General features: G+C 33.0%; 2 protein-coding genes across 2 annotated transcripts in view; one reads left to right on the top strand and one right to left on the bottom strand.

Moving 5' to 3' along the window:
• The window catches only part of LOC113374776 (collagen alpha-1(I) chain-like), a 25,222-nt gene extending 17,612 nt beyond the window's left edge, over positions 1-7,610 (top strand). The window contains exons 37-52 of the mRNA XM_026614744.1: positions 2,069-2,128; positions 3,878-3,919; positions 4,903-5,085; positions 5,196-5,285; positions 5,360-5,407; positions 5,636-5,689; positions 5,771-5,899; positions 6,056-6,118; positions 6,219-6,278; positions 6,362-6,412; positions 6,486-6,548; positions 6,682-6,753; positions 6,852-6,944; positions 7,048-7,137; positions 7,211-7,318; positions 7,423-7,610. Coding sequence (XP_026470529.1) covers positions 2,069-2,128; positions 3,878-3,919; positions 4,903-5,085; positions 5,196-5,285; positions 5,360-5,407; positions 5,636-5,689; positions 5,771-5,899; positions 6,056-6,118; positions 6,219-6,278; positions 6,362-6,412; positions 6,486-6,548; positions 6,682-6,753; positions 6,852-6,944; positions 7,048-7,137; positions 7,211-7,318; positions 7,423-7,610 — 1,394 coding nt within the window. The remainder of the gene's footprint in view (positions 1-2,068; positions 2,129-3,877; positions 3,920-4,902; positions 5,086-5,195; positions 5,286-5,359; positions 5,408-5,635; positions 5,690-5,770; positions 5,900-6,055; positions 6,119-6,218; positions 6,279-6,361; positions 6,413-6,485; positions 6,549-6,681; positions 6,754-6,851; positions 6,945-7,047; positions 7,138-7,210; positions 7,319-7,422) is intronic.
• Positions 7,611-9,388: 1,778 nt separating this feature from the next.
• Positions 9,389-25,105, bottom strand: part of LOC113378778 (DNA-directed RNA polymerase III subunit RPC1-like) — a 28,451-nt gene continuing 12,734 nt past the window's right edge. Inside the window, exons 12-22 of the mRNA XM_026619373.1 lie at positions 24,895-25,053; positions 23,661-23,870; positions 23,224-23,394; positions 20,922-21,188; positions 17,623-17,792; positions 17,360-17,500; positions 17,155-17,273; positions 16,802-17,003; positions 12,062-12,264; positions 11,039-11,144; positions 9,389-9,612 (exon numbers count right to left, since the gene is read on the bottom strand). Coding sequence (XP_026475158.1) covers positions 9,415-9,612; positions 11,039-11,144; positions 12,062-12,264; positions 16,802-17,003; positions 17,155-17,273; positions 17,360-17,500; positions 17,623-17,792; positions 20,922-21,188; positions 23,224-23,394; positions 23,661-23,870; positions 24,895-25,053 — 1,946 coding nt within the window. The 3' untranslated portion in view covers positions 9,389-9,414. The remainder of the gene's footprint in view (positions 9,613-11,038; positions 11,145-12,061; positions 12,265-16,801; positions 17,004-17,154; positions 17,274-17,359; positions 17,501-17,622; positions 17,793-20,921; positions 21,189-23,223; positions 23,395-23,660; positions 23,871-24,894; positions 25,054-25,105) is intronic.

The following is a 25,105-nucleotide window of genomic DNA, read 5'->3' as shown; positions in this document are numbered from 1 at the left end:
CCTGGACCAAGTGGAGGTTACCCTAGTGGACCAGCAGGTTAGCTTAGAGTATTTATTTTTATGAATTATATAGTAAATAATATAAAAAAATAAACAAAACAACTTCACAGTCTCAACCGATAGATTTTCGAGAAATATTGATAGTCTTGAAACAAATACGCTTATTAGAAAGTGTAAAAATACATAAAATCCACAAACACATAAGTAAATGTATATTTAACACCACGTTGAATGTTTAGGCAGACCAGGAAGCCCTGGACCGGCTGCCCTGTAGGCCCGCAAGGACCACAAGGCCCTCAGGGAACAGGTTATACCCCAGGACGACCAAGTACCCTGGTACAGGAACAGGTGATTTTCATTAATAACATTTATATTTTATATTGTATATAATTTTATGTTACATGCAAGCAATTAAAAATTAAACATCTTAATTATTAGTACTTCAAATTTAGGCTATCCCGGAGGCGGCTATGCACCAGCAGGACGTCCAACAGGACCTACTTTCGGCCCTGGGGCATCAGGACCATCTCGGCCAGTAACTCCTACTGGAGGATATCCGGGAGCTCCTGGTGGACCCGCGGGTCCAGGTGGACCAAGTAAATATTTTTTAAATATTTCTGCTCTGAATCAGGAAGTATAAAAATCTACTTTCAAAAATTTTTTTCTGTAGGTCCTGGCGGATTTCCTAGTGGACCAGGACCAAGCGCAGGTTACCTGGAGGTCCTGGAAAACCCGGAACCCAAGTTTTCCTGGAGGTAAAAATATGCAAAGCAATGTTTTACTGAATGTTGTTATTAAATGAACTAATAACATGCTAATATTATAGTAAAACCTAATCTTATAGAAATATAATAAAATATTCATATAATATTATAATTGATGATACTAATATACGCGTATATTAGTATTAAGTAAATATATTTATTTACAAAATATTGAATAATTGTATTTAATATTCAATAATTCATACGTGTTTCAATTCCCTATATTAACTTACAATTAGTGTTACCTTATATAGGATATAAAAATGCTTGGCAATGCACTACCAACATTTTTTATTAAAATTATTGTATATTAGGACCTGGAGGACTTCCAAGTCGTCCAAGCAGCCCAGCACCAGGTGGATATCCCAGCGGGAGACCTAGCGGACCCGGTTTTCCTGGAGCGCCAGGATTCCAGGAGCACCAGGGCGTCCCGGTTTTCCAGGAGTTCCAGGTGTACCAAGTGGACCAGGAGGACCTGGAGGACCTGGAGGACCTGGAGGACCTGGAGGACCTGGAGGACCAAGCGGTACAGGCACACCATCAGCTCCAGGTGAGATGCATTTAAAAATAAAGATAATATGGTTCCTATATTTTCTTCTAATATTTTTTAACAACGTGTAACTTCATTAAATTTCTTCTTTAATAGGTGGATACCCAGGCGGTGGATATGCTCCAGCCGGAAAGCCATCCGGCCCAACATTCGGTCCCGGATTCCCATCTCGACCATCCACTCCCGGCACCGGATATCCAAGTGTGCCCGGTACTCCAGGAACTCCGAGTGCACCTGGAGGTATGAAATTTAAACAATATAACAAATTTAAATTTTATCAGAAAAAAATAACATGCCAATATTTTTATGTCCAGGTGGATTTCCTAGTAGACCGGGAAGTCCAGGGCCAAGCGGCGGTTATCCAAGTGGACCAGCAGGTTTGTATCATTCCTATGAATATATTCGATAAAATATAGGAACAAATAAATCGAAACATTTTTTATTCAAAATCAATCAATTATCGTCGATTAACAATAAAACAGTAAAAATAAAAAAATAGAAATATAAAGGAAAAACAGAATATCTCAAAGCTGTTACCAAAAACTAAACATTACAGGTCCATCACGACCCGGAACTCCAGGAACAAGTGGTGGATATCCAAGTGGACCAACAGGTTCTTATATATTATATATTGTTGAAAGCTATATTATTATAGTGAATAATTAATCAAATAATACTTTTATTGAAGGATCAGGTGGATTCCCAGGAAGACCTGGTAGCCCGGGACCTGCAGGCCCGAGTACAGGTTATCCAGGTAGTAGACCTGGCGGACCTCAAGGGCCACAAGGACCACAAGGCCCATCAGGATATCCGGGCGGGCGACCGAGCACACCTGGATCTGGAACAGGTGCGCCGTGCATATTTTGAATCACATGCATTATATAGATTTTACATTTATATATTATATATTTGTATATTTTCAAAACGTATAAAAAATGTCGTTTGTAAGATTTTTTAAAATTGCGATTTTGTCAATTTAACTTTCTATTTCTAAATTTTATTTAATTAAAACTCATTATTTTCAAATCTTAAATTGAAATTATCTATTAATATAGGATACCCAGGAGGAGGCTATGCACCAGCAGGAAAACCTGCCGGTCCAACATTTGGCCCTGGTGGACCCAGTGGTCCTGGATATCCTGGTTCTCCAGGTTTGAAATTTATAAAAAAATATAATATAATAAGAATAATAAGGCGTTTAGTAATATAAACACTATAAAATGTGAGATTCCATAAAGAAAAGCATACAGAAACATTAAAATAATGTGACTATAATTTTATTTAGGTACTGGAGGAGCCCCCGGAAGACCAGGAACTCCAGGAGCCGGCGGTTAGTGTGTTTTTATTATATTTATTAAAACTGTTTATCAATAAATATATAAAAGTAAACTTGCTTTTACAACAAACAATATGAATACTTCATTTCTTAACTTACATGCGATAAAACATATCAACTTTGCAGGTCCCGGATTTTCTGGTAGACCAGGAAGCCCAAGCCCAAGTGGAGGTTACCCCGGTAGCCCGGCAGGACCTGCAGGGCCTGGTAAATGATTATTAAATGTTTAATTACAAAACTAATGATACATGAATGTAGAGAATCATCAGCATTTTAAATACGCTATTAACGCATATTAACATATTGATATACTGCACGTACAAAATAGAAAAGTAAACATAAAAACGTTATGTTAGTGATAGTGTTTGATTATTGTAATTCATAGGTGTGAGACCAGGAGGATATCCCAGTGGCCCAGCGGGTACCAGTAGACCAGGTGGAATAGGCGGGCCATCAGGTAAATATTTCATTTCGATTTGCAGTAATAATGCTAACACAAAATTTTTACAACATAAAATCAGGTCACCACAATTTAAAATTTAGTTATTTAATTTCAATGACTATATTTCATTATTGTAAAAAAAAAACTTTTTGATATAGGTTTTCCAAGTAGACCAAGTAGCCCAGCCCCAGGAGGATATCCTGCAGGTCTGCTAAATTCCAATGTATTTATAATATTATTAAAGTAGCATCATATTTTTAATTTATACTTTTTGTAGGACCTGGAGGATTCCCAAGTAAACCAGGAAGCGCAGGTCCAAGCGGCGGATATCCAGGAGGACCCGCGGGTCCAGGGGGACCTGGTCCGTAACATATAAAAATATAAATAGCCTATCGTAGATTTTACTTAATATATTTAAACAATATTTTCTAGGTGGACCTGCTGGTGGTTATCCAGGAACAAGTGGCAGACCAAGTCCTACTTACGGACAACCAGGAGGTGTAGGACCAGGTATAAAATATTAGAGTGATATTGAATAAATTTTATTATATAAATTGATATTATATAACACCTCTGGATCATTTTAGGAGGTCCCGGTGGTCCAGGAGGACCTGGAGGGCCAAGCGGAAGACCTGGTGGTGTAGGAACAATTGGCGGAATTGGACCTGGTATGTCACTTCTCTTAAGTATATATAATATATATATTATATATATATATATATATATATAATAAGTTGTTTATTTAACATTGAAACTTACATAATATTGCTATTTATCGTTTATAGGTGGTCCAAGTGGTCCCAGTGGCGGATATCCTAGCGGTCCAAGTGGGCCCAGTGGAGGATTTCCTTCAGGACCAAGTGGAGGCTTTCCCTCGGGGAGGCCTGGCTCGCCAGGACCTAGTGGCGGGTACCCGGGTGCGGGATACCCGGGCAGACCTGGAAGTCCTGGCCCTAGTGGGCCATATTCTGGGGGTCCAAGTGGCCCAAGTAAGTGTCTTCTCTATAACAAACAATATTTTGATTATAGTAGAATGATATAAATTAATTATTAATTAATCAAATAAAAACAGCTGGAGGAGTTGGAGGCGTGGGCGGTGTAGGAGGTGTAGGTGTAATAGGTCCACAAGGACCTTCAGGAGGTTTTCCGCAAGGACCATCTGGTGGTTTTCCGCAAGGTCCATCAGGAGGATTCCTCAAGGACCCTCCGGTGGATTCCCACAAGGTCCACCCGATGACGGACAATATGAAGGAGGAGACTATAGCGCAATACCCGGAGAACCTGGAACGGATTATCCGGTATTCACAGAAATTTTCCAAACATCTTTTACATGTGATAGCCAACAATATCCTGGCTATTACGCAGACGTCGAAGCAAATTGTCAAATTTTCCATATTTGCGCAAATAACAAAACTTATGACTTCATATGTCCAAATGGCACTATCTTCAGCCAGGAACATCTTGTGTGTGTTTGGTGGTATCAATTCGATTGCTCCTCAGCACCAGGGTTATATGGAAATAATGCAAATATCTATGACTATTCCCAAATGGGATACAAACCTAGCTACCCAGTCAGGCGCCAAGTTACCAAAGCGGTGGTGTAGGCGGCACTGGTGGCACAGGTGGAATTGGAGGCGTCGGTGGTGTAGGTGGGACTGGCGGCACAGGTGGAATTGGAGGAGTAGGTGGAGTTGGAGGTTCTGGCCCATCAGGAGGTTTCCTACAGGAGGAGTTGGTCCTCAAGGACCATCAGGCGGATTTCCACAAGGTCCATCCGGGGGCTTTCCGTCAGGCTCGAAGGGTCCACAAGGTCCGTACCCAAGTGGACCGCAAGGACCATCTGGTGGATTCCCTAGTGGTCCCCAAGGACCTTCAGGTGGATTTCCCAGCGGTTCCCAAGGTCCTTCAGGGGGATATCCAAGCGGAGCACCAGGTCCTTCAGGTGGATATCCAAGCGGAGCAACAGGTCCTGCCGGTCGTCCAGGCGGCCCAGGTATTTTCTTATACATCGAATATATATGCACACATATATATATAATATATATATATATAGTGTGTGTGTGTGTGTGTTATTTTATATTATTTGTGAAAATATTTTTGCAGGAATACCTGGAGGAGCGGGTGGTCAAGGATACCCAGGTGCCCCAGGATATCCAAGCGGCGGTAGACCAAGCTCTACTTACGGACAGCCAGGTATAAAAATATTATCCTGGAATACATTTTATGTTAAATAATAATATAAATCTAATATAATATAATCAACTTAGGCGGCGTAGGAGGACCAGGAGGAGTTGGTGGTAAACCTGGATCACCAGGTAAATTTAGTTATTTGCTACTGCGCATAAATAATTAATTGCAAATCATGTGCAAACTTACACGATATATTAACATTACATCCATTGCTGTGAAACTCTGCATTTAAATTTTTTCAAATATTAAATCTATAAGTAATAACTATAATGTACACTGGAGATGTTAACAGTCTGCATGTTGAGATGCAATTTACAATATAATAATATTATCTATACAGTAAGTTGCATTAGGTGGACCAGGAGGATTCCTAGCGGCGACGTCCCAGCATGACTACGGAGCACCAGGTTTGTCAAAATTGCATTTTAATTAATACTAATAATTCCATTTTCTTTGGGCACTGGAAATTATTTATTCAACTACTTTAGGAGGTCCTGGCGGCCCGAGTGGTCCTGGAGGATTTGGGGGTCCAGGAGGTCCTGGAGGATTTGGCGGCCCAGGAGGTCCTGGAGGTCCAGCAAGTGCAGGAAGACCAAGCCCAAGTTATGGCACACCAGGTTGTTCAAAGATCACATATTCGAATTGTCCATCATGCTAACACTAGAAATTAAAACAACTACATTTAAAATTATACGATTCTAATACTATTCAAAAATTGCGTTAATCCAAGTACTTTATACATTAATACATAATAGATTATGCAATTCAATTAGGAGGCCAAGGAGCTCCAGGTGGTCCAGGAACTTATCCAACTGGAGGTTCTCCTGGTAGTCCAGGTTAGGAATATAAATGTATATTTAAGAGTACAGCTGCTTTTAGAACAGAGTTATGATAAATTACTATATTACTACTAATCCGAGTTTTTCAATAAAATAGGTGCCCCTGGAGGCCCGAGCGGTTATCCAAGCGGTCGACCAGGCGGGCCAGGTGGTTCAGGTAAGACATGAGAAATTAACATCAAATATAATATTTTACTAATAACAAAATATAAATTGTTTTTTATTATATTGGTAAATCAGGTGGTCCAGGTACACCAGGTACGCGACCGTCAACAAGTTATGGTGCACCAGGTTCGATAAGTTAACCTTACTATTAAATGTCGTTATTTTATTCAGAAAAAGTAAAGGCTATATTAATTTCTAGGTGGTCAAGGCGGTCCAGGAGCGCCAAGTAGCGGTAGACCATCAACTGGTTACGGAACTCCAGGTAAATTTGCTTAAATATCTGCATATATTATTGATCATCAAACAAAATAAGTATAGTAGTAAATAAGTAAGTATAGTAGTATGAAAAAAAACTATTTTAAATCGAAATATTCCTCAATTATTTGTATTACCAGGAGGTAGTGGTGGGCCAGGTGGCCCGGGAGGTCCAGGTGGATACCCAAGCGGAGGTCGACCAGGTGGACCAGGTAAAAAACACAGTTTAACATGAGTAAATCATATTGTTTATAATAGACGTACCCAAAAAGTTTTAATTTAAAAATACTTATTTGTAATAATTTTCCAGGTGCAGGTGGACCAGGATTCCCTGGAGGACAAGGAGGACCAGGGGGTGTAGGCGGATTCCCAACCAGACCTTCAACGGGGTATGGTGTACCAGGTTAGTAACATAGTGTGATATTGTGAAGTTTTAATAAGAATATTGTATTTAAAAAGTTTTAATCGCATTTGTTTAAAAATGATAATAAATACCATTTTATTAGGTGGACCTGGTGGTCCAGGAATTGCAGGAGGTACAGGAGGTCCGGGCGTTCCAGGTGGTTTTCCAAGCGGCGGTCGACCGGGAGGACAAGGTAAAGCTTACATTCCAAGAACGTGTTGATAAATCTAATATTATATACTTTTAACACGTTTATGATTGCGCAGGAGGTCCGGGTGGACCAGGTACACCAGGAAGTCCAGGAGCTCCAGGCGGTTCTGGATACCCAGGTACAAGTCGGCCATCAACAAGTTACGGAGCACCGGGAAGTCCCGGTTAGTACTAGTATAATTATTTTTTACTTGAATAATAAAAAAAGTGATAAATATTAAGCCATGAAATATAAAATTACAATTCATTTAATAACAACTTAATGCAGGCACACCAGGCACACCATCGCTCCCATCCAGACCTTCAAGTCCTGGAGGTTTCCCCGGAGCACAACCCCCACGACCTGGAGGTTTTCCACCAGCACCAGCCGGTCCAACGCCCAGCTCTCAACGTCCAGGCTTTCCACCAAAACCAGACGGCCCAGACAGGCAGTATCTTCCTCCAAGTTCGGGTTAGACACGTGAAAATATAGCTAATAATAACAATAAATAGAGAAAAAAAAACAAGAACACGATTAAATCGAAGAGCAGTAATGACGCCATTTATCAATAGAATAATTTAAAATACTGTTCGAAATCATCAAAATTAGAACGAAAAAAATAATGTTCTTGGTTTTTTAATATAAAAAATATAGTAAATTAGATGTATTTTTAGCAGAAAAACAAACTTTTTTTAAAATATAGAACAATAATGCTTATTGCCATAAATGACTTGATGTAGATCACATAATGGCTAGGTAAATTTGGTCATAATTTCAAAAAATGTATATAATTATATAATGTAAAGCTACAATTTACCAATTATTTCAGAAAAAACTTACATGTTTTGTATTTCATTGGATATCAATAACTTTGTACAAGAGTTTCACATTTGCGGGTCCATTAAGAATACTTACGTAACATTGGGCATTGATGTAAAAATTCTTAATGGTCAAAAATACCCTCAAACTTTATATATTAATCTATTATTGTTCTAAATGCTATAAAGACATAAAAACCTAACTTTTGCATTTATTTAATTTTAGATAAGTCATATTTGTATATTTATAATTATTTCTAAGATTTTTTTTTCATAATAAATATTCAACAATAAATTGAATAAACACTCAATAATATGAAGAGAATCATATCCTTGAAAAGTATGATATTTTATCCGTAAGTGCAATTATTACTATTGTAAGTGTAATACTCCAAATAACATGTAACAAAGTTACCATTAGAAAAGTTACCACGCTTTACGTCCGGATAATTTTAAGTTTTAAAAAAAATTACATGTGATTGTTTTAAACGGATATATAAGTCGATTTTGAATATATTTGCAAAACTTGCCAAGAATAATTTACAAATATAATTTTTGTAAAATAATCATATACTATATTGCAGCCTTAAATTTTATGTATATTGTTATAATGTACTTCTAGATATAAGTTCCGCATATGAAAAAGCCATGTATTATTTTGTATGCAAAATAAACGAACGACTTTTACAAAAAAATGTTTTGTGATTTCACAAATTTACAGGCTTATAAAATGAAAAATCCGATGTCAAAGTATATAAGTTTTCAAGTCCTTTACTGATAATATGTAATTATCAAAATTGTTCTTAACTTCCCGAAGGTTTATGTTTTTGCGGGAAGTTCCAATTTGCTAATTTTACGATTCCTCAACGTTTCAAGTGATTCTGAATCGAATGTGACCAAATTTAGAAAAAGTATGTGTGTGTATATGTAAGATGGTTCTTGACCTTTCGTCGACGTTTTCTCAAAAACAGCTGAACCGATTTAAAAAAATTAAAAGCCATTCTATGAAACTTGATAAGCACTTGCGTTTGTTAGTTTTTGGATACGATAAGCCGACTAGATTCTTTAGAATTAGCAGAAAAGTGCAAAAATTCAATATACAACTGAATATACTTATAAATCTCTCATAAATTAATTTATTGATTTCTTATTAATTAAATTAATTGTTTACACATATCAGAAAGTTCATGCAACTTTCATTAAGACAAAATGTCACTTACAACTAGTTAAATTACAAAAACTTCATATTTTATAGCTAATTTATTACAAAATTATATACATATATATTCACTTATACAAGTTATACAGAAAAATCACAGGCAAGATATTTACTATAATAAAATAAACGAACAATTCGTCAATTTAACATAGCAAAAAGTATATTTCTCATCTTGAACATCCCTAACACAAATTGTAAAACCTGATGAACGTCTTTACGTTTATAAATAAATCTGAAATACACTTACTCGCCAGCGAGATCATGAAACAAAGTAGATCGCAATTCCATATTACTTACATTACCATGATCATGTACTAATTTGAACATACCAGTGCCGATTGGAGCAGGCATACCCATAATAATTCTTTCTGAAACGCCGTTTATGCAGTCAGTTTGGCCATAATATGCTGCATCAAAAAGATGATCAGCTGTTTTTTCGAACTGAAATCAGGATTAATGTCAGTAAACTAGTATGAAATGTTGGAAAACTTTAAATTGAATAAGTATAAGGTTGTTCGGTAAGTCACTCCGTTTTTTTACCACCAGAATTTAACTATATTTTTTTGAACCTAACATCACAATTAAGCCTTATAATTATTATATTATTTGAAAACTTATATTTTAAGGCATGTATGTAAAAAATTATAATCAATTACATGCACTAGTTTTTGGATGGTGCCACTTTGAATTCGGAAAGAATTAAGCAGCATTTTCGACATATTTTACTCTTTAGCTATAGAAAAGGTAAAAAAAAACTGTTCAAGTCTAAATGAAATTGACCAAAGTGTACATAAATGATATGTTGGTAGTACGACAGTGCCAAAATTGGTTTGTTAAATTTAATTCCTGGCATTTTGATGCCCAGGATGCACCAAGTCCAAGAAGTACGGTTGAAGCTGATAAAGCCACGAGAAAGATATTAGTTGATGCAAACCGACGAATAACAATACATGAAATCCTATTGAGTAAAAATTTATTAGATTTTACAGTTCATGTTCATTCAAAAGGTCTGAAATTTTCCTCGAAGCTCAATGTATGGTTTTCATAGAAAGAAACCTGTGTCGTCGCACTGGCGTACGCAATTCGCTTCTGAAAAGTCTTGAAAATTATCAGGTTTTGAAGCGAATTGTCACTACGAATGACAAACGGGATGTAAAGAATACAATACATGCAACTGCCCATAATGAAAAAAAGAAGAACCTCCTGAAAGCAGGTACAAAGCTGAAAATTGCCAGAAAAAGATGATGCAGTATCTTTGGTAAGATTTTAAAGGAGTTGTTCATTTTTATGCTTTACCAGGATAACATAACGGTTCATTTGGATAAATGATATACTTCAACAGAAAAGGTCAGAATTTACCCACAACAAGGTACAGTCCTTCATCAAAATAACGCAAGACCTCACAAAAGTTTGGTCAATCGCCAGAAGCTTTTAAAGCTTGTATGGGACCCAATAACACATTCATCATATTCTCCAGACCTCCCGTCATCGGACCATTATCTGTTCCGGCCACTAAAAAAAATTTTAGGCAGTGAAACCTTTACCTCAAATCAGCATGTCAAAACGCACTATGATCAGTTTTTTGCCAATAACGACAAAAAAAAATTAGGTTCTCGGATTTATGCTAATACCAGAAATATGAAAAAAGATGTTCGATCAAAACTAATACCAATGTCAAAACATAATTTATTAAAGTAATTGTTTATTGTACAAAAATTGCGTGCCAAAATACGAAATAAAAAAAAGAAGTTACTCTCCAAACAACCCAATAATTAGAATTTCACATTAAAAATTTTTGTAAATAAAATAAATTAGTTATTTGTGATAATTCTCTTGCGGATGAGTAAATAAAAAGTATTGTACTTACCGAAGCCAAATTGAATACAGACTCTCGAATTTTAGCTAAACCATGTCTAGTAATACCTAAAACTTCTCCTGAACTTGTCATTTGACTAGCCAATAGCTCAATATGTCTGAAAATAATTAAAATAAAAAAGCATATTAATAAATAGGTTTAAATAGCATTTAGCCTCAAGGCCAATTGTTTTAAACTGACATGTGTAAATAATATCAATACAAAGTCAATACATAAATTGATGAGTGATTTTTAAGTATACAGAGTTGCTGTAAAGGTTTATATAATGAGAAACTATTGCAGGTTATTTAATTTGGATGTTAGTTTTCGACAAATGATTTGAATATTACACATTACTAAAAATTATAGAACACACGCCTATTACATACACGGAGTATTTTTTAAAAGTGTGTCCGATTAATTCAAGACTTATTCAATGTTTGTAATTAAACCATTTGTCGTAGCCCTCTAATATTTTACTATTTCCTGAAAACAGGAACTCTACCGATAAAATTCAACAATAAATTACAATTCACCGACCCGACAGATCTCTACCAAAAACTAATCAGTTCGATTCCCAAATAATATTTTCCAAATAGTTTGCACTTTTCTACTAATTACAAAGAAACGGCTTGAACGATCCTCGCGCAAAACTGATAAACGCGAGTCCTTACCAATTTACATCGACTGGCTCTTAAATTTTTGTAATCCGTGAAGCCGTTTTCGAGAAAACTTCTACAAAAGGTGAAACATCGGTTCACATACATAGACACATTTTTTTTTCCAAATCAGAGTGACATATATCGTACAGACATAAAAATAGCACATCAGACCTTTATGTAAAAACAAGCTTCCTTCCTTCAATAATATACTAAAACTTTTGTAAAATCTGATAATATATAATATTTCAATTGTGGCATTTAGTTAGTAGTTAAGCAAAAGTATTAAAAATTTTTTTCCTTATTGAATGCATATTTACAATACCAAAAATAATAATAATCTAAAAATATTTGCAAATTGTTATAAGAGATTTACCTAAAATCTACACTAATTCCATGTCCTTCCATGACTTTAGTGATTTCTGTTATAATTGTAGACCTCGCTGCTTCTATTCCCAATGTTGTGTATACTTCATAAACATTATTGGATTTGGTTTTCTTAGCATTTACCCCGTAAGTCGCCATGACCTCTCGTAGACCATACCCTTCGACACAAAGCGTGTATGTTTCAACGAGACCCTGTAAAATAATCAATCCAAGTGGTTTATTATATATATACATTTTTTTATTTATTTACTGTCGACGTTTCGGAACTAGGTACGTTCCGAATAATACATCTATCATGAAACATGATCTTGATAAGATTTAAGCAAACGATATGTTTAAGAAAAGCAGAAGATGATGTTTTTTTTATATAAAATGAATAAAATTGTGGAAAAAATAATGTACAGAAATAATGTTTCTTATATAAAATGAATAAAAATTGTGGAAGAAATAATGTACAAAACTAGGACAATAGAATAAAAATAAAAATGATAAAAAGAAATGAGTGGATTGTATAACAAAATATAAAAAATGTTAAAAAAGTTCACTAAAAAAATTTTATAAAAAAATGTGATTTTATACAGACAAAGAAACAAAATTTTGTAATTTTGTAATTTTGTAATTTTTTAAATTATGGCTTTTTTGAGTTTGTTATGTAAGACAAAAAGTATTATTCCCTCTATGTTATAGGAAGATTATTTGGTAGCAAACTGATTATTGAACGGATGAATTTTTTAAGAAGAACCACTTGACTTAAAATCTGTGTGTATATGTGTGCATGTTGTTTTTATATATCAGGATGTAAATATTTAAATTATTGATCTTAAATGAATGTTGATATTAATTATTTGTCAAAAAGTGAAAAAAATTTAAATAAGAATCATGTAACAGGTTGCTTTTTGGATTCTTTGTTCGAAGCTCTACAAAATATTTACAAATCCAAGACTTCTTTCTAAGAATTTAAATATATATATATATATATATATATATATATATATATATATATATATATATATATATATTTGAATAGTCTTGAATTTGATGTTGATATATATGTTTAATTTGAGTTTAATAATCGGGCGTAACATCAATAAAAATAGTATGAGTTTTTTTAAAAATTTATTTATTTAAAATCCATACGTTTCGGCTAGCATCTTAGCCATCATTCAGTGGTAATCAAGTTAACTATAAAAATTGAAACTAAATAAATTATATGAAAGGAAATTTTGTGGAAAAACAATAATAATAATAATAGTAATAAAACACTTACAATTTTGTATCCTAATATAGCATATGAAACCATTATTAATCCATGGTATGAGTATGTGCACATTAACACACTATAGGCGGGCCCCGTAAAATTACGCTCTGCGAGGACTGTTGCTTATCGGCGGGCAAGGTATTATTACGCTTTCAATAGACTAACTTTAAAAGCGAGTCAAAATACTTTTATGTGATCGGTTTGCATATGATATTGAAAGAATAGCTGATACTTTTCTCTAGATTCAATTGATTTACGTATTGAAAGACTTTTAGAATAAGAATAAGGATAAGAAACAATATGTTTCATCTTCAAGTTTCTTTTCATTCAAGCTACTCGCAATTTGTTTTGTAAATAAATATGCAGAATTTACAACAATAAAAAGGTGTTAATATATATTTTATCAAATATTTTAGTTATTAGTCAGATTTGTATAGTTCAACTCTTTTTTACATTGTTATTTGCAATAATGAAATAGTGGCATCGGATAGCGATAGTAAAGTTTGCGCCAATAATTTATCACAAATTGGAAGTGATTTTGATATTACTGATTTTGGTAGTGTATGTGGATGAAGATTTTTTTCATCCTAGAAGACGTAGAGTTTTACCGATTATTTCCAGAGATTCTGGAAATAATGACAATGAAGAAGTGAAGTGGTCAGAATTTGACAATCCTCCAATTATTGAATCATTTTTAGGTCAAAGTTGCGTTGTTTTGAAACCAAATAGTTTAATTAAAGTAGTTCAGCTATTTTTGCTATTCGGGCCCCAGCACCTCTTCATAAGGGGTGATTTTTTCCATAAATTTCACGTATGTAAAAAGTGGTTTATATATCTATTGTACGTTAAATTTTTAACTTTTCGTAGGTTAGTTATAACTAACCTATATATAGTACTATATATAGGTTAGTTATAACTAACCTAGAAAAATCGAAAAATTTTCATTCTTGATTTTCCGCCCATTACGTAATGGGCGGAAAATCAAGAATGAAAATTTTTCCATTTTTCTACGGTTTTTAGGTTTCTGAACATTTTGGCATACCTCAGAAAAAATGGATGTGTCTGTGTGTGCGTGGTGTTTTTGGTGGCCGCATTTTTTCGTTCACGTTTTCGGGCGCACGGATCAACCGATTTGAATGGTTCAAAAAACATTTGGCAATCGCAGGTCCAGCCGTTACGAAGATACAGAGCAAAAAGTGCAGAAAATAGAAATCGAGTTTTTGAGAGAACGGAGCATCCGATTTGAATGATCTAAAAAACATTAATTTAGTAATGATTGGGAGAAGTGGTGATTAGTTTTTGGCAAAGGCAGGTTCAGCCATTTCAAAGATACGGAGCTAAATGTACACAAAATGGTAGTTTTTGAGAGAAATAACCATCCGAATTGAATGATTCAAAAAACATTCTGATAGTGTTGACATAACAATTGCTTTAGGAAAAAAAATATTTCATTCAATACTCAATATTCCTCGAACATTTCGTTATGGTACAGGAAGTTTCAGCAATTTGCCTTAAGGCACGATACCATACGCCACTAGTTTTTGTTAGTTTTATGTTTAATTATGCATTAATTAAATAATTTTTTTATAGTTCAAAACAACCAGACGGCTTTTTTTTTAAAAAAAAAGAGTTATAAAAAATATGTTCAATGTGACAGCCAGTTGTGTTCATGCGAGGCGACGGAAAGAGCACTCGTATCGAGCAAGCGATTTGCCCGCTACACATATCAGTTTGGTCTGACGAGTATTTTTACGGGGCCCGCATATAGTGTGTTAATAAGATATATATTTTTTAACACAAACATCACAAATGGTAAAACACACTAATAATCATGATAACTTAACAAGTTGTCGAAACTATGTATTTACTCTTTTTTTTATATATCAGGATGTAAATATTTAAATTATTGATCTTAAATGAATGTTGATATTAATTATTTGTCAAAAAGTGAAAAAAATTTAAATAAGAATCATGTAACAGGTTGCTTTTTGGATTCTTTGTTCGAAGCTCTACAAAATATTTACAAATCCAAGACTTCTTTCTAAGAATTTAAATATATATATATATATATATATATATATATATATTTGAATAGTCTTGAATTTGATGTTGATATATATGTTTAATTTGAGTTTAATAATCGGGCGTAACATCAATAAAAATAGTATAAGTTTTTTTAAAAATTTATTTATTTAAAATCCATACGTTTCGGCTAGCATCTTAGCCATCATTCAGTGGTAATCAAGTTAACTATAAAAATTGAAACTAAATAAATTATATGAAAGGAAATTTTGTGGAAAAACAATAATAATAATAATAGTAATAAAACACTTACAATTTTGTATCCTAATATAGCATATGAAACCATTATTAATCCATGGTGTGAGTATGTGCACATTAATAAGATATATATTTTTTAACACAAACATCACAAATGGTAAAACACACTAATAATCATGATAACTTAACAAGTTGTCGAAACTATGTATTTACTCTTTGGAGTTTTATTTTCGTTTAGTTATTTCAACAATGTGGCATTCTGTTGGTATGTAATTGTGATGCAACCCTTAGTTCAATTTTTACACAAATGAAATCTAAGTTCAATTTTGACCGCCTCAGGAATTTAGTATATCAAATTAATTGCTCTAATTGCGAACTCTTTTATATTGGAGAAACTAGCCAAAACCTGAGTAAACGCCTTAATCAACACAAAAATAATTCAAAAAATCCTAAGCAATTTAAAACAATGTTAACTGAGCATATTAAAAATTTAAATCATAATATCGATTTTTTTAACCCTAAAATTTTACATTTTGAAGAGAATACAATTAAAAGAAGATTCGCTGAGGGGTTGTTTTTACAATTACATAACGACAGAGTCATAAATAAACGCAATGACAATACGGCCCTTATCGAAACGAACACGTGGTTTCTTAATAGCGTGTCAAAATTCCTTAAAAAATAACAAAATCCCATCGCCTTTTAAATTTTCCAAAAAATATCAACACATGCTAAAAACTGCTTTGAGAAAAATGTGACATTTCTATCCTAAACTCCAAAGAGTAAATACATAGTTTCGACAACTTGTTAAGTTATCATGATTATTAGTGTGTTTTACCATTTGTGATGTTTGTGTTAAAAAATATATATCTTATCAATGTGCACATACTCATACCATGGATTAATAATGGTTTCATATGCTATATTAGGATACAAAATTGTAAGTGTTTTATTACTATTATTATTATTATTGTTTTTTCCACAAATTTCCTTTCATATATTTATTTAGTTTCAATTTTTATAGTTAACTTGATTACCACTGAATGATGGCTAAGATGCTAGCCGAAACGTATGGATTTTAAATAAATAAATTTTTAAAAAAACTCATACTATTTTTATTGATGTTACGCCCGATTATTAAATTCAAATTAAACATATATATATATATATATATATATATATATAACAAACCTTTCCATCATCTCTAGCCACTACTGCTCTGGATGTAGAAGGCAAACCTATAACAACAGTTCTAAGTACAACGTCCATCAGCCTTTGAAGTTCTATATTTAATTCTGTCGAATGCTTATTCATGTCAGGCCGTACAACAAGTAATGACGGACCATGAATTGTTACATTTCCAGGTTTCAATTTAGCTTCACCAGTACAGAGCCTAAAAATAATATAAATTTCTTTTCAAAAAAAACAATCAACAGCTTACAGAAAATTAATACATAATGCGAAGACACACGTAGGTTCATATAGAACATAGAATTTAATAGTAATTGAATAAATTGTATGAACTAAAATTAGTAAATGCTTACGCATATTTAATAGTATTGGCATCCAATTCTAATCTTAAAATACGAATTCTATCAATGTCTAACCGAATCACCAAATAACATTCATCACCCCTATAAACTTCTTGAATAAATGATGTGATCTATAATAAAACAACAAGATAATGAAAATCTATAATATTCATTAAACAAGCAAAAATAAAATATTTATGAAGTAGAAATTTATTACCTCTCCAAGTGTAGTCTTCTCTATCCTACCTTTAACACGAAATGCAAATTCCATATCAGTATTATTATCTAATTCAGCTGATATAACAGGTGTTGAGATCGTTTTACTTGCATTGATTATTTCTAAAATACGAGGTACACCCTATAATAATTAACTATCAATTAAAAGTCATTCTTTAAAACAATCATTTTAAGTAAAATAGCACCAAATAAATGTGTAATAACTATACTTTAAATATTCAAATAAATATGTTAGATATTTACCTGAGTAATGTTCATAGAAGCAACACCAGCAAAGTGAAAAGTTTTCAATGTCATCTGTGTACCAGGTTCACCTATACTCTGGGCAGCCAGTGCACCTATAGCTGTTCCTGGCTCAATTTTAGCACGCAAGAATTTGACTTTACACGTTTCCATAAATACTTTTAATTGCCCTACAAAATAATAGAGAACTCAAGATTCAACTACATATAAAAATTTCAATGATAGACATAACAAAGAACATTTATTTATATTATGTATGGAACCTCCGACTTACGAATTACCTGACATGTTGAAACATGTTATTGCTTCGACATACGAGCAAAATTCGAGATAAGAGCTTTGAGCGAGTAAGTTTTCTCGAAAATATTAATGGCAAAGTGACAATATGAAATATTTCATCAGTTGTAATAATATTTTGGCTGTTCTATAATAGTAAATTAATTTATAGTTAGTCATATCAATCTCTGCGCGACAAAAATGACACCTTTATTTTTTTCCTCAAACTTTATTTTTAAATCCACTTAGAGTTGCACGCTGATTTCAAATATACCTTCCGTTTTTTCGTAACAGCTCCAGTTTTTGACTAGGGGGCTACCCCCATTAGTCATTTCGCCTATAATTATTGCAGTTTAAAGAATAAACTAGTGGGGTGCATGATACTTCCCGTACCGTAATTAAAAATCTTGGTACGGAACCCAAAAAAAATTACACAAAATGTGTACACATTATGAAAATCTCTATAAAATATCTGATAATTTGATGTGCAAAGTCCAGTAAACATTTTTGACCGCCAAATGACTTTTTAAATTATTTTTATTGAGAGTCCATAACCGCTAGACCTGCCTTCCCAAAAATTTAATCAGTTCATCTTGTCAATACAAGTAAAATGTTTTTTGAATTATTAAAATCGGCCCCATTTTCTTAAAAACTGAGTTACTCTTTTTGCCCGTTATCTTCGGAACGGTCAGACATTCCTTTCGCCAATAACTAATCTCCTTATCGATACGAATCGAATGTTTTTTGAATTATTTAAATCAGATCGGTGCCCCGAAATCGTCGACGAAAATTTGTATCCACGCGCACACACACACACATACATACATACATACACACATACACATACATTCATACATACATACATACATACAAACACACATCCATTTGTTCTAAGGTATGCCAAAATATTCAGAAACCGAAAGATATATAAAAGCGTACAACGTAAAAAACTTATAGAAACGTAAAATGTTCATTTTCGATTTTTTTGCGATTACTATAACTTTCCCTACAGGAAGTTAATAAAAGTTTTATCTGCTGTTTGATATGGCTTCGACTCTAAGACGTTGTGTGCATAATTCAGATAGTTTTTGTTACATCTGTGATTAATATGTTTTCGACAAATACCGGAAACCTATGTCTAACTGCGTAAAAATATAGTATTTCAACAACTTTAAAACTGAATTGCGCAATGAAGATAAAACGTGGGTGGTTCATACTATGTGAAAAAATTACGTAGTGTGTTTACGTTATTATCAAAAAAGGCTATAATTTTAATGTCCGCATCATTTAGAAAAAACCCCAGAATCACTATGACAATTGTTTCCTCTGTGTGGTAAATACCAATGAAATAAATTCAGACAATAGAAGCAAATGGGCATAAACCACAACCACAATGGCATTGAGGACAACTTATGAACAACCTAGAACATCAATATCTACTGCCTACCAAATAATGGATGCAGAAGCCAAAGTTAGAGAAGACAAGAAGAATTAAAAACTGATATATTTTATGTAATTGATTTGAGTTTATCACCCGCACTCTTATTCAGAACGGTTTTTGGAAAATTTGGAGATATTAGCAAAGAGCAGGGTGAGAGTATCCACCAAGACATCAGGACTTTGGAGAAGCAATATCAAGGAAGATGGGATATCCACATGATGGCTGACAATTGTTGGAGCTTATGACAAAATCAGTCAAGCCTTGTCCATGCTAGAAAATAATATAGAAAGAATTTTGAAAGCATGAAATGAAATATGTTGGTTTTTTATTGTAATTTGAGGTAAAACTTTCATATTGTCATGTCTCAAAAACTAGAGCTGTTAGCAAATTTCTGTTACTGTTTTCGGAACCATCATAACATCACAAGAAAAAAATTTAGTGTCGCAACGTGTTATATATCAATATTAACCCTTTTCGGTCGTTCATCCACTCTCAGCCACCACATAACGAACTATACGAATCGTCATCTGCAAGCATTCATACAGCATGCAGTGATTAGAAAACATTACTTTTATACAATAACAATTCTAAATAAATGTATTAAATTAAAATATATCTAAAGTTTACAAAACAATTATCAAATGTTGTTTACAAGCTGCGTGTTCTGTTCAATCGACGGAAAATAATTGCGAGTACTATGATACCCATCTCAAAATTTAATTCGTCTGTAATGAGTTAATTGTGCAGTAGCGATTTACCCACGCGAATATATCCAGGACTATTTTAACGTTTGAAATTTTGACTATACATTAACAGTAATTGTACAGTTATATATGATGAATTTATGTTATTTGTATATTTACAAAATAGTTTACTTTTATAACCATGGGTTAAAAACATGTATAACTGATTTCCACAATATCATAAATGGAAAACAGAAAAAAACAATAATTTATTAATAAATAGTAAATTTGTTTTTAGTATTCAAAAAAATTGATAAAAAATCACAGTGCTGGTACGAATTAAAGCCATTTCAATGTACAGTCAACCCTCGGTTAACGCGGCAAGTTCGTACCGTGCAGTATGGGAACCGTGCTATGAGAGACTCAGAGTTAGTACAAATCGCACCATTTTTATCGTGCTGTATGGAGGCCAAAAAATACAACTTGAAGTAAGAGTAATACGGACGAAATTGCATGTATGACATAGACAACTCTCATTCAAAAATTGGCGCGACGCAGTAGTCAGTTCAAACGTGTTCTTAGACAGCTTTTATATAATCAGGCATGTTTAAAAGATAGAAGTCGATAACAAAACTTACATTAATACCCTTTTGATATCAAGTCCCTATAATCACTCATAGGTTGCGCAAGGAACGTATGGGCTGTTGAACAAAAACCGTGTAATAGAAAGTCCGTGTAGTCGAAGGGATGTCGGATTTTTAGCTCCGCGTAATATGGGAACCGCGCACACAGAGTGCCGTGTTAACCCTATTTATATGGAAAAAATTGTTTCGAGATACGAGTGTAATTATAGAACGAATTAAACTCGTATGTCGGAGTATCACAGTAAATAGAATCACCTTTAGTTAACCTCTCCAATTCTCTAGTGACTATTAAATTAAGACCATACTTTTGTTGAATTTTTTGTACGTTTTCTGCAACGTCATGGACAAATGCTAGTTGTTCTTTTTTAAAATCTTCACTTAAACAATCATAATCTGAACTGCTAATAAGTTCTTTATAATAATCTAATATTTCATTGTATCTTAGTGTTGGTTCATCTCTACATGGATTTCTGGCTTTAACGTCTTCCAGAACTCTACTCAGATCAACAGGTCTGTCCTTTCCTGAAAAAAATTAATTAAAATAAAATTCATAGTAAAATAAAACTGACAAGATAATAGAAAATTATCCTTATTAACATGCCAAAGAAAAAATATATATTTTTGACAAAAAATATAATTTGTTAATTCTTCAGTTTTAACATCCAACATATATTTTCGTTAATTCTGCAGTTTAACATATAAATTAGAAAAAAGTATGTGTGGGTATCATCAACAAAGAGGTGTAAGTTGCATTATTACTTTAAGGCAAGATGCATAAACCTGATATGTGTAATAATAGACTTAATCAACCAAAATTGAGATTTAGCTATTTAGATGAAATAACAATTTGTTTCTAAAATAAAGTTTTCTCTTTCACTAAGAACAAAATATTGCCATTTTCAATTGATACCTCTCAAACACATTCGTGAGTGTTTTAATTCTATTATTTATAGTGCACAAAGAAGTGCTTATATGTACTAAAATAATAAGCGCCCATAATTCTACATTTTAATAAATCTATATTATTCAACCAATTTTCGTAGAAATGTTTAGTGTTCAGTGCATAAATTTTATCGCCATATCAAATTTATTAAAAACGCCAAAACAATTTATAATTCCATACATTATTTTGTAAAAGAAATTTTTTTTTATAATTTCAATGAAATGGCTTGGCCGGTCGTTTTGCAAACCTAATCGCGGCTCCTCCTTATCGAGTTTAATCCAATAGCTTTTTTGAATTTTGAATTTTTAAAATCGATTCAGAATTGCGAGCTAAAATGTGAACGAAAATGTTTTCACTTTTTTGCTAATTACAAAGAAACGGCTTGGCCGATCATTGCGCTAATCAACGCAAATTCTTATTGGGATACATCGAATGACTTAAATTTTTGAAATCAGTAAACGGCTGAGTTTATTAGAAAATGTGACCGAAAACAAAATTAAACTAGTGGGGTGAATGGCATCGTGCCTTGAGGCAAATTGCTGGAACTTCCCGTACCGTAACGAGATGTTCAAGGAATACTGAATGTTTTCAAATAGATTATTATAAATATTGTAACATTGTGTAATATTTATAAGAATTATATAAACTGAATTGCAAAATTAAAATTATTTGTTTAAGTTATATTAGAACTTTAGTCAGAATAAAAATAAAATCTGAATTATTTTCGATGTACAAAAATAACAAAAAAAAAAAAAATAAAAAAATGATACAATTTTTTTTTTCAAAATCAATTATTTTGTTAAGACAAGCAGAAAGTTCTTTGAATCATTTAAATCGGACGCTTAGTTCTCTAAAAACCGCCTTTTTTTACATATTTAGCTCCGTATCTTCGAAATGGCTGGGCCTGCCTTTGCCAAAAACTAATAAACACTTCTCCCAATCATTACTAATTGAATGTTTTTTAGATCATTCAAATCGGATACTCCGTTCTCTCAAAAAGTCGATTTCTATTTTTTGCACTCTTTGCTCCGTATCTCCGAAACGACTGGACCTGCCTTCGCCAAAAACTAATCAGCTCTTTTCCCTATCAATAGAAATCGAATGTTTTTTGAACCATTCAAATCGGTTGATCAGTGCGCCCTAAAACGTGACTGGAAATTTGTATCCACACATACAAACATACATACATACACACACACACACACACACATCCATTTTTTCTGAGGTATGCCAAAACGTTCAGAAACCTTCAAAACGTCGAGAAATGTAAAAAATTTCAATTCCGATTTTCGGCCCATTACAATAACTTACCCTACGGGAAGTTAATAGCACATTTTTTGAGAAACAAGTTAAAAATGTATTTAATGGAATCTATTACCTTCCAAAAAAAAAACAAAAAAAAAACAGTAATTTAACTCAGAGTGATAAATCGAAGCAAAGGCCTACACAATGCATATTGTCTATATACCCGTACACCTGTACATACAGTCAAGCGGACGTGGCCTGTAAGCGACACTCGTAGCGAAAAGGTTAACAATGTAAAATAAAAGTTATCCAGGAAACAAGTTTTTTAAATATTTTTCGAGTTTTAAGACTTAAGAAGGTAACTTTTACCTTCCATATAAACTGGATCCAATCCATCTCCTCCATAAATAAATTCCACTACTTGACCAACAGCATTTCGAACAGTGTTATCATAATGTACCACTATATCTTCTAAACATTTAACCAAACGTCTCTGAAGATAACCCGTCTCAGCTGTTTTGACAGCAGTATCAACAAGACCTATTTGAAATACAATACTATTATTAAATCAATAAGCTATTAGTCAATAAATGAAAATCTATATTAACTATACAGCTGTATGAAAATATTCATGTTAATGTGTCTTCTAAATATTCATGTTATTGTGGTTTCTGAAGAATACATGGTTTAGCAAACTATTACATATTCTATTCTATCTAAATATGAATATTTGATTATAAATTTGATACTTTTTTAAAAAAAATAATAATAAATGATATTAATCAAGTACATTTTGCAGCAATTACCTTCTCTGCCAGCCATAGTGTGAAAGAAGAACTCTGTCGGAGTAAGACCAGAAAAGAAACTATTTTCCACAAAACCTCTTGAAGCTGGATTTTTTGAAAATTTCTCAAAATGAGGTAACGCACGATCTTCAAAACCATTTGGAACTCGCTTTCCATTTATGGCCTGTTGACCTACGCAAGCTATCATCTGAGATATGTTGATATTGGATCCTATAAATATAAAATAATATCAACTAAAGTGTTTATTGCATGTCTCATATCGTTTTCCAAATATATTGTAACCCCGACATACGAGTGACCTGATATACGAGTGACCTTACATACGAGTGTATCGAGATATGAGCCCCCGAAGGAGCATCTCATTTGTTTTGACATACCAGCAAAATTCGAGATACGAACTTTGCGCAAGTTAGAGTTTTCTTTAAAAATGTTAATGACAAAATGTAATTATGAAAAATGTTGTCAGTTGTAACAATTATTTTACAGTTAGTCATTATATATTAATATTCATTGCGCAGTAACGATTTAAACACGCGAATATGTCAAGAAATATTTTGATATTCAAAATTTTAACTATATATTTAAAGTGATTACATTGTTATTAATCTTCAGTTCGCATCTTTTGCTTTTTGTGCATTTACAAAATATTATTTACTTTTGAAACCACAGGTCCAAAAAAAAGGGCTATGACTCTTGAATAAAGTGTGAAATTATTGAAAAATATGAGGATGTACGATAGAAATACATCATAGATATGTACTGTCTTTAAACAGAAGGAGTTGATAAAGGGTATAACTTCAGCTATGATGCTTACAATAATTTATAAACGTTTATAGATAAAAACCACACGGGTTCGAGCATGAGAATTGTTCAATGAATTATGTCTAACACATTACCACAAGATTGTGAACGGACAGAAAAAATCAATAAATCAATAAATAGTAAATTTGATTTTAATATTCAAAAAACGTAACAGAAACCACAATGCTGGAATGAATGAATGACATATCAATGTACTTATATGAAAAAAAAAGCTTTGAGATACGAGCGATTCGACATACAAGCGTGCTTACACAACAAATTAAACTCGTATGTACCACTGAATACCAAAACCGCCGAAGCAGAATTATTTTTTCCGTTAAAAAGTATAATTTCAAGAGATTAAATAATAGAGACATTTAGATCAATAAAAACTATAAAACTTCTATTGCATATATTTTCACATTTTGAATACCTTTGGAACCAGATTGTGCCATAATAAGTGGGGCATTTGTCGGTGGCAATTCAGCAAAACAGGCTTTAGCAGCTGTTTCTCTTATTGATGACAATTCCTTCAACATCATTGATTCCAATGTTTCCTCAGCAGTACAACCAGGCTGACATGTCAAAGTACCTGAAATAAATTTATCAGTAGCAAAAAATTGTAGAAGTATGTAGAAGTACAT

Source organism: Ctenocephalides felis, unplaced genomic scaffold, assembly GCF_003426905.1.
Source record: "Ctenocephalides felis isolate EL2017-DRISC unplaced genomic scaffold, ASM342690v1 CF-g0.4_SCAFFOLD_01886, whole genome shotgun sequence".
NCBI lineage: Eukaryota > Metazoa > Arthropoda > Insecta > Siphonaptera > Pulicidae > Ctenocephalides > Ctenocephalides felis.
The sequence above is the reverse complement of the archived record's forward strand: the minus strand, read 5'-3'. Positions and strand labels throughout refer to the sequence as shown.